Consider the following 8,870-nt stretch of genomic DNA (forward strand, 5'->3'; position numbering starts at 1 on the left):
GCCTACAGAGGCACGCAGCTGATACTGTAACACGTGACTCAACATCACAGAACATTCACTGCAGGTGCGCGGTGCAGGTGCCTCTTGTATGCCCGCTTGACCGTATTTAAATTGTAAATATAATTGGTGAAGCCAAACACCGGAAACTTTGTCCCTTAACGACAGATTTACCGGGTGACCGCTTGCCTTGAAGACAGCTTAACCTACTTCTGCACTGTCAAAACATCGGCTGCCTTACATCATGAATTCTCCCCTATGCCTTGCACTGCGCTTTAACTTTTGAACGCGGATGACGCTTCCAATGCCCTTCCAGTCAGACTAGACTATGTAATAAATGTGGCATTCTGCATGCAACATTTCAGTGCATGCAGGCCATTATATGTTGTCTGGTACACTGCAAGGCCGCTTGACATTGTGTGTTTCCATCCCTTGAGTTTCCAGTCAAGAATATCTCCATAGACTTACACCGGGCATCGCATACATGAACATCTTATCATTGCACTTGTCTGTGGTCTAACAAACGGCATTAGTTTAGCTGGAACCAGGTGACAGAGCTAGCTAACAATTGAAAGGGCAAGACATTACTCACCATATTACAAATGGAGGCGATATTTCTGACAGTCATTTAGTTTACAGGGTCCCCCTCACATCCATCGTTGTGAAATAAACATGATTTCAAGTAAAGGACAATGGTGGAAAATGTATTTCGCAGCACGGGCAGGAGGCCAGGCTGCAATCCCAGTTGTTAAAAAAGATGCAAATGCCACGGCTAAACACCAGGCAATAATCGTCGTTCGTAGCACCAGTGTGCGGAATGTGCTATGTGCACAAAACTAATAAGAAAACGGTCTTTGGTTATACGAGTTAGTTATTTCATTTTGCTACCGATTACAGTGTCCTTGATAAAAAATGACGGCTGTATTTAAAGTAAACATCAGCAGCTAGCGGCGGCAGGTTGCTAGCAATGGATTACATCCTAGACGCAAGGACCTCGCATGCCCCGCCCACTCACGAGAGAAAAAAAAGATGCTGAAGGAAAATTCATCTTTGAAAGACATCTTTGGTAGACCTATCCTGACTAAATCTGATTATGAACATTCATAGACCTTTCCTAAAAACGTACAAGTCTTGTGATATGTGTGGGTGTTGCAAATAGGTTTGTTTTAAAGTAGATGAGTGAAATGAAGACTGGAGAGTCACAATGAGGTTTGAGACTTAGGGGAAAAAAACTACTTCACACAACAAAGTTATAAAAATCTTGGTTTATCCGTTTTGGACAACTTCTTGTGTGAGATGCATTTGGAAATATTTAAATAGTGGGTTTGATGACTTCCTTTCATTGGCTATTGTCTGCTAAAAAAAAAACACTTGCATTAATAATCATTTGTATTTTATATTACATTTATTTAAAAAAAAAAATACATCTGTTATGAAATTCTAATCATCCACTTTCCACATTTCAGCTAACTTTCATTCATGAATTTCATTCACTGAACCAGGATCAAGGCGCACGTTCCCTTTAATAGAGCTCTTCAGCGTTGACGTCAACTTGTATGCGGCGTTTGGACTACCGGTTCCCTGGCGATTTTTTACATTGCAAAACGCCATAGAGATTCAGGTTTGGCAAAAATATAAGTTGCACGGCAACAACGAACATTAGCGTGTCCCCGCATCCCTTTCTCATTAGTGGAACGGATCGTATCATCATGTTGGTGTATTCACATGTTAAATCATGACGATTATAATTCAATATTGCTAACCCCTTTCTGATCATTAAAACTTCCGAACTACATACTTTCCTTTGGTTGCCATGGGTACAACCTTCCGCACGTACATGCCGTTAGATACTGGCGCCGTTTCTGTAGTCGCCAAAAGCTTCCGGGTTTAGCATATGGACGCAACATCGTATTTATGTCGAAGTTTGACACAAAATGATCAACCATGTCATACCTACAGCCTATTTTTAACACCCTCGACAGTTTGCGGGGGTTCGCTAAGCGCGTGCTTGCACTCGGAGCTTATTTGAAATTTACCCCTATTCATTCCCAATGGAGGCCGGAAGCCGATAGGAACCAGGACGTCCTTAAATGCTAACATGAAAGACTACAATCTACTACATGCTTCCGCTTCCGCTGAAGAACTCTATAAAGCATCCAGGTCACGTGTGCTAATTCACTTCCGCTGTCTTTCGAAGCTCCATGTTTGACGGGAGTAGACCACGGGCACGGTGGCTCTGTTGGAAAAGTTACCCATGTACGTTTTATTGGGGGTGAATCGTTCTTATTTCAATAACATTTAGCACGTGTTAAGTGGTTTGGATATGTGTGGTTGAGTTGTGATTTGAGCATGCAGAGGATTGTGGCATTTTACAAATTAGTCCAGTCACAGCTCACTGCAACTAGCACGCGGCTAGCTACTTTTGTCTACTCGACACGTTGGCCCCTCTGAATATTTGTTAGCTGATGTACTTTCTTGACCTCTGCTAACTAACTTTAAGAGGTAACTGAAGATGCACCTGATCTGTTTTGTCATAAACTTCAATGAGCCTCACAACAAATGGATGTTAGGTTGCTGCAGCTAGTGAAGACCACGTGCACACCCCATGCTAGTGGTCTTGTATTCCAGATTTGACCTCATACAGAAAATGTCATTTAATTTGTGCGTTCAGTATAACATGGCTCTCTATTGATTTTGTCAATGCACCCTTTTCCTCAATAGGGCAATGTCTGGAATGGTACTCTGGGTTTCTGGAAAATGGCACATTGGGTAAGTCTTGATGAATGAAGTCTTGATGTATTCACCTAGCCCCTTATATTGCTCATTTAAGACTAATCAGTGTCTTGAGTGTGGAACACAGGGGGGTAGAGTAGTTCTCTCAAAAAACCTAAAGTAAAGGCTATACACTCCTTACTTTGGATCCTGTCGGAAGAAACACTTCATTAACCCTATTGAGTAAACTTTTGGGTATTTAAAACACTATTGCGCTGTTGGGTTTGACTTGCAAATGATTCATGTTCATTAATTATTTAATGACTAACTGCTGCTTTCATTTATGTATGTATCTGATCTGGCAGGCCCTCACTTGGCTCTGTGGTTGCCAACGTAGGCACCTGTGAGGACCTCAATGTGCACACACAGATCAGGTGAGTTTTACTTTTCAGTGAGCACTTGATTTGTGCAATCCTTCGCCCCTTTAAGCTTTGCCCACTGGAGTCTGTCCGTGTGTCTAGTGGCCATTACAGAGGGGTATAGTGATAACGCTCTTAAGATCTGGGGCAGAGGCCTTCACCTCGGCCTCTGGACCTGTCGGGAGGTACACCTTTTTATGTGAGCAATGTTAAAAAGATTGAGTAGTGCCTGATATAAGTTTTAAAAAAAATGTTTTAAAAAAATCCGGACATGAAATATTTTTGCAAGCTAAATGTTCAAGGTCTGTGGTATGTTAAATCCTTTCTGCTCTGCCATTTAGTGACATGCTTGTCGATGTTCACTCTTTAGGGCTTTGCATGGTTGAAGTGAGCTAATGTGAATTCAGTCAGACCCTTTGCGTGCATTCAGCCTGATCTGTGTTGAGTGAATTATTGATTGCAGTTGTCTTACCATTCTTTACTTTGTATCCCCTTCAGAAGCAATGACATCAGCAGGGGATAAGCTAAAGGCACACCCCTGCTCTGGAGCAGAGCAGTGTCATGATGCATATTGCATCATGTGTAAGTCAACCTTTTTGTAACTTGACATTTTCCCCTTTTTTGCCCATTTAAGACTTTGTGTCCTAAATGACTAACACAGGGGGGTAGATGAAGTCTTTCAAAAACCTAAAGCAAAGGCTGACTCAGTTCCTTGCTTTGGATCCTGTCGGAAGATACACAGCGTTAACAAATGTGCACAATGTCCTTCATGCAGTTAAAAACCGGCCATAAATGAAATCTTGAAATTCCCATTAAATGCTTGGTCATATGATGTTCTTGCTCTTCTCTACTGTTCCTTCAATTCAGACCCAATGGCACGGAGGTGGCGTGGGAGGGCATATCCTAGCTGTGTTGCATAGTCAGTGACTGAATGTCCTTTGCCATTAGGGGTAAGTCACAATTTTGTTGATTCCCTATTAGGGCTGCACGATTATAGAAAAAATCATAATCACGATTATTTTGATCAAAATCGTAATCACGATTATTGATTTTTTGCAGATTTTTTTGAAAATTATAACAAGATGTAACATAACCAACAATGGACTATATACGGGCTGAGCAAAATAAAATGAATTTTAATAATTATGTAAAGGCAATAGCATGAAACATAGGTGGACATATTTCTGGACTTAAACACCTGCCTCTCAGTATGTTCTGGCTTCAAGGACGCTCTCAAAAGTTGGTCACTATTGCCAGGATTAAATCACGATTAAAATTTTGACTTCGATTTGACTAATTTATCACTATTTTTGATTAATTGTGCAGCCCTATTCCCTATTGGTGTATACATGGTTTTACTGTTTGTGAACAATCCCTGGCTGAGCAACCCTGGCTGCACACTGTTCAACCTCAAATTGTTGGAAACTGCTGTTAGTCAAAAATGACCTCATGATTGGCTGCTTAGCACCTTGCCCCTCACGACACGGATGTTTGTAAACGAAAAGCCTATGTATAATGTGCTTCTGACCCCTTTTTTGCCCATTTAAGACTTTGTGTCCTAAATGACTAACACAGGGGGGTAGATGAAGTCTTTCAAAAACCTAAAGCAAAGGCTGACTCCGTTCCTTGCTTTGGATCCTGTCGGAAGATACAAACTATTTAAAATGTGCATACGTTCTCAATGTGGTAATGTTCCTAAACGTACGTCAGACCACAACTTTCTGACCATTCTCATTATGTTCTGTCCCGTTTAGAACCAACGATGTGAGGTAAAGGCAACATATCCTCTACTTTGCAGGAAAATGTCAGTTGCATGATGGGTAAGTCACATTTATTGCTATACATTATAATCTGACCCCTTTTTTGCCCATTTAAGACTTTGTGTCCTAAATGACTAACACAGGGGGGTAGATGAAGTCTTTCAAAAACCTAAAGCAAAGGCTGACTCCGTTCCTTGCTTTGGATCCTGTCGGAAGATACACAGCGTTAAAATGTGTAGTGTCCATAATCCAGTAAAAAAACGTAAATCGGCCATAAAAGAAATCTTGAAATTCCCATTTAATTCCTGGTCAAACTATGTTCTTAGTCTTCTCTGCTGTTCCTTCCATCCAGACCCAATGGCATGAGCCGAAGGTGACGTGGGAGGGCATGTCCAAGCGGCGTTCCAGAGTCAGTGAGGCCGTTGCCATTATGGGTAAGTCACCATTTTGTTGATTCTCTAGTGTTGTATAGTATGCTGCTGACCCCTTTTTTGCCCATTTAAGACTTTGTGTCCTAAATGACTAACACAGGGGGGTAGATGAAGTCTTTCAAAAACCTAAAGCAAAGGCTGACTCCGTTCCTTGCTTTGGATCCTGTCGGAAGATACACAATCCTGTTTAAAATGTGGCTTTACGTCTAAGAAAACTGCTTTTCATTCTTGTGGTTTTAATTTGCTGTGTATAATTCTTGGTGACAGGTAACAAGCCTGTCGAGGAGACGGGAGACTTTACGACGAGAAATTGACAGTGGCATTCAACATACAATACAGGTAATAAACACTTATTCAGGGAGTGATCGCGTGTGATTTTGTGTTGACTCAAAGATATGGTGCGTGCATACTTAAATGTGCTTCCATCCCTTCTATGCTTTGCCCACTGGGGGCTGTCTGTGCCTCTAGTGGCCATAACGGAGGGGTATAAAGACACATCTTGCTAAAACCCAGTTTGGATTACAAACCTCTGAACCTGGATCCTGTCGCAAGGGACATATTGAAAACATTTTTTTAAAATACAGCTGGAGATTAGATCTAGTCTGTCGCAACTTGTTGTCAATGAAGAGTGTGTGGGAGAAGATGTTGGTCTAGGTTCATTTCACAATTTTTTTTCTTTGACCATTGCCTTTAGGTTTCCGCCATGACTGCAAGTCCATGTTGTGAGGATTCTTTTCAAGCTCCTTTTCTTTTCGAAATGACACTGAATGCTCCTGTAGCTGAAATGTCTGTCTGACCTCTGCAATGACTGAATAAAAAGACAAAGAAAAAAAGACAAAGACGAGCTTGAGTGCAATCTATTCCTTACAATACTTTCATTTCAAGCCATTTTTTGATGGAACTGTACAGATTTTCAAGAAACACGGAGAAGAAAAAATGTACATGTAGTCTGAATAAGATGGGTCTTTACACAAAAGGTGATGAGGATGCTAACCGGTCAATGCTATTCCCATTGAGAGTAATGTGATCCCAAGAGTATGTGATTTATTGTAGAGTGTAAATAAATGTTACACTGCTGACCCATGCAATGGCACTGAATCTTTCAGTCCTATTCATATACCCGGTGTTTGCATGTAATTGAGGTCATGGGGGTAATTTGACAAGTGAGGTTGGCCTACTTCTAGTTTTGCATAGAAAATGTAAAAATAGTATGCATTTTAAACTGAAAGGAGCATCTTCTGGCTCTGACTGTGACCTCTCGCTCCCAATTGATGTCTTTTTATATATATATATTCATTTTCTATGCATTATCATTTGCACAAATGGAAAACTTAGCAGTTGGCCTACAGACACCATATTAACATAAGTATCCAGTGAGGGCTTGTTTGGATGCCTAGGAACACTTGAATGACAAGTACATGGTATTATGTCGATTTTAGATAAGATTCAACTTCTGTTGCACATGTGCAATGCATACAGAGAGGAAACTCAACAGAGCATCTACTCAGCAGTCTGATTTGCACATGTAGGACATTATTTACAATCACTTGCCATTTTCCCCCTTCCCTTTTTACGCTATTGTTACAAAAATAGAAGTAAAGAAAGTCCAATGACAGACTGGTGTGTATACAGGTCATAAGAAGTTATGCACAGGGTGAAATTGTGGCAAAAGCAACAAATTATGTAGAGATCAACATATTTCCCCAAAGGACATGTACCCGAGAATACAGTATGTGCTGAAGTATACAGGCCAATTGTTACATTCATGAAAGGGTTCATTTTTATAATTAAAGCAGCATTTATTTGAAGGATATGTTCAGCAATTTCAACATGCAGTTGTAATGCTCACTAGCCTGAACTTGTCAGTACCTTTTTTTTTCCTTCAGCCTTATCCGAGATCCTGGTCATTGTAATGGGGGCAGGTGTTTGTTTACATTTCAAAAAAACATCTCGATTTATTCCCAGTAACATCCAAAAGGTTATGCAACATCAGCAGACAACTAGCAAACAGTGATACCTTTTAGGAAAATATTTAGAGTAGGCCTATGTGGAGAATTTTTTAAATGTAAACAAAATCTGCCTTCATTAGAATAACTCAGATCTTGGAAAGGGCTGAGCCGAAAAATGCAGCATCACCGGGTACTGACAAGTCAAGGGTAGTGTGAGCAATACAACATATTGAAATTGGCAGAATGGTCCTTTAACTTTTGTGCAGATCACAAATAGATTATGGTGGTATCGGTTAAGATTATGTGAGTGGTGGTATGGTGGCAGTAGTAAGTGCGACCATGTACAAATTGTACAAGTAAGCTGCTATGGTCTTCGGATACAGAATAAAAGGAGTACTCACTGCCATTACTCAACATTGAAGACAAAAGACCACTTCATTACCACCTCTGAAATATTTTAGAGAAACATAATTAAGTTTTGAAAAGTTGGGAGGGTTTTCAAGCCTATTATAAAATATATTTTAAGGCCCTTTGTTACGTATTGGACAATTAGAAAATGTGACCGGAAACAAATTGAGGAGAGATTAGGGACAGATTGGAAAACCACCTCGAGCTGGATTCGAGCTTTGCTTCCCGCCTAGCCTTCATGTTATGATGGTTATGGTGTCAAGTTATTGAATGACCCCATACACAAATGCCACTTCCAGCTTGTCACTGCCCCAGTGGCATCAGCTTCTTAAAATAAATATTGACTGGCATCAGACAGGGGGAGAGAGAGTGAGTGTGTGTGGAGTGGTAGGATTGTGGCCTGATAAGTGCAGCACGCTGTTGAAAGTGGCCAAGCAGGCTGGTGTGGTGGCCCCTCACAGCTCCCTATGGTGCACCTACATCATCCGCATTGTTTACTCATGAGGTCACTGACTGTATCCATGAGAACCACCAAGTACGGCCATCTTCAGGCCACAGGGATCCGTCTAAAAAGCCTTCAAAACGCACAATGGCCTACACTGATATCAGTTTTCCTCAAAATATGAAATTGGATTCTTGGAAATGTGGCTGAATGACGGTGGTCTGAATGTCCTGCCAGACATGTTCTATGAATTTATTCGGATGCTGCAAGGAGAAAATTGGAAGATAAATGAAACCACACTGAGTCACAACATGGGTCCTGTTCAGACTGAATGTAGGGCCGCTGCATGACTGCTTTGACTGGGCCCTGGACATAATTGTGAAAGGGGCCGGGTCCCTTCATCTAATACAGTCACTGTAATGACTCATTACTATAATGAGGACCCAATTTTGTGCCCCCATTCCTCTCCGTGGGCCCGGGTCAGCAGACCCCTTTGTTCCCCCCACATTGGCCTCCTTACTGAATCATAATGCATACATGCTGCTGGAGTGTACACAACAGTAATCAGCTGCTCTACATAACATGGGCTGAGACCAGAGCCTCTTAGACTCTAAGCTTTTCAGAGAATTTCCTCAAAGTTTTCTTTTAGTCTGGCACTAATCTCAAGCCATGCATGAAAGAGCAGCTATTAGTGTGTGACTGACCACCAGGGACGTATGGAATTGTAAACAGACATAAATACTCATTTGCAC

The 8,870-nt window shown here is 41.2% G+C and overlaps 1 protein-coding gene, 1 long non-coding RNA gene and 6 other non-coding genes across 9 annotated transcripts in view; 7 read left to right on the forward strand and 1 right to left on the reverse strand.

Moving 5' to 3' along the window:
* usp46 (ubiquitin specific peptidase 46) overlaps positions 1–957 on the reverse strand; it is a 41,883-nt gene extending 40,926 nt beyond the window's left edge. Inside the window, exon 1 of the mRNA XM_063200195.1 lies at positions 590–957. Coding sequence (XP_063056265.1) covers positions 590–625 — 36 coding nt within the window. The 5' untranslated portion in view covers positions 626–957. The remainder of the gene's footprint in view (positions 1–589) is intronic.
* Positions 958–2,150: 1,193 nt separating this feature from the next.
* On the forward strand, positions 2,151–6,158 carry LOC134451131 (uncharacterized). 2 transcript variants are annotated; one of them, XR_010035188.1, is made up of 9 exons: positions 2,151–2,253; positions 2,719–2,766; positions 3,075–3,143; positions 3,627–3,710; positions 3,996–4,078; positions 4,883–4,948; positions 5,241–5,322; positions 5,587–5,658; positions 6,014–6,158. It is a non-coding gene; the product is annotated as an uncharacterized LOC134451131 (long non-coding RNA). The 2 variants fall into 2 exon arrangements; XR_010035189.1 differs by having other exon boundaries at positions 3,630–3,710.
* Positions 2,815–2,937, forward strand: LOC134451639 (small nucleolar RNA SNORA26). The gene has a single exon (XR_010035291.1). It is a non-coding gene; the product is annotated as a small nucleolar RNA SNORA26 (small nucleolar RNA).
* LOC134451636 (small nucleolar RNA SNORA26) lies at positions 3,750–3,870 on the forward strand. The gene has a single exon (XR_010035288.1). It is a non-coding gene; the product is annotated as a small nucleolar RNA SNORA26 (small nucleolar RNA).
* Positions 4,664–4,784, forward strand: LOC134451635 (small nucleolar RNA SNORA26). Its single transcript, XR_010035287.1, has one exon. It is a non-coding gene; the product is annotated as a small nucleolar RNA SNORA26 (small nucleolar RNA).
* LOC134451638 (small nucleolar RNA SNORA26) lies at positions 4,992–5,112 on the forward strand. Its single transcript, XR_010035290.1, has one exon. It is a non-coding gene; the product is annotated as a small nucleolar RNA SNORA26 (small nucleolar RNA).
* LOC134451637 (small nucleolar RNA SNORA26) lies at positions 5,380–5,500 on the forward strand. The gene has a single exon (XR_010035289.1). It is a non-coding gene; the product is annotated as a small nucleolar RNA SNORA26 (small nucleolar RNA).
* Positions 5,758–5,879, forward strand: LOC134451640 (small nucleolar RNA SNORA26). Its single transcript, XR_010035292.1, has one exon. It is a non-coding gene; the product is annotated as a small nucleolar RNA SNORA26 (small nucleolar RNA).
* Positions 6,159–8,870: the final 2,712 nt, after the last annotated feature.

The sequence above is a fragment of the Engraulis encrasicolus genome, chromosome 6 (genome assembly GCF_034702125.1).
Source record: "Engraulis encrasicolus isolate BLACKSEA-1 chromosome 6, IST_EnEncr_1.0, whole genome shotgun sequence".
In the NCBI taxonomy this organism is placed as follows: domain Eukaryota; kingdom Metazoa; phylum Chordata; class Actinopteri; order Clupeiformes; family Engraulidae; genus Engraulis; species Engraulis encrasicolus.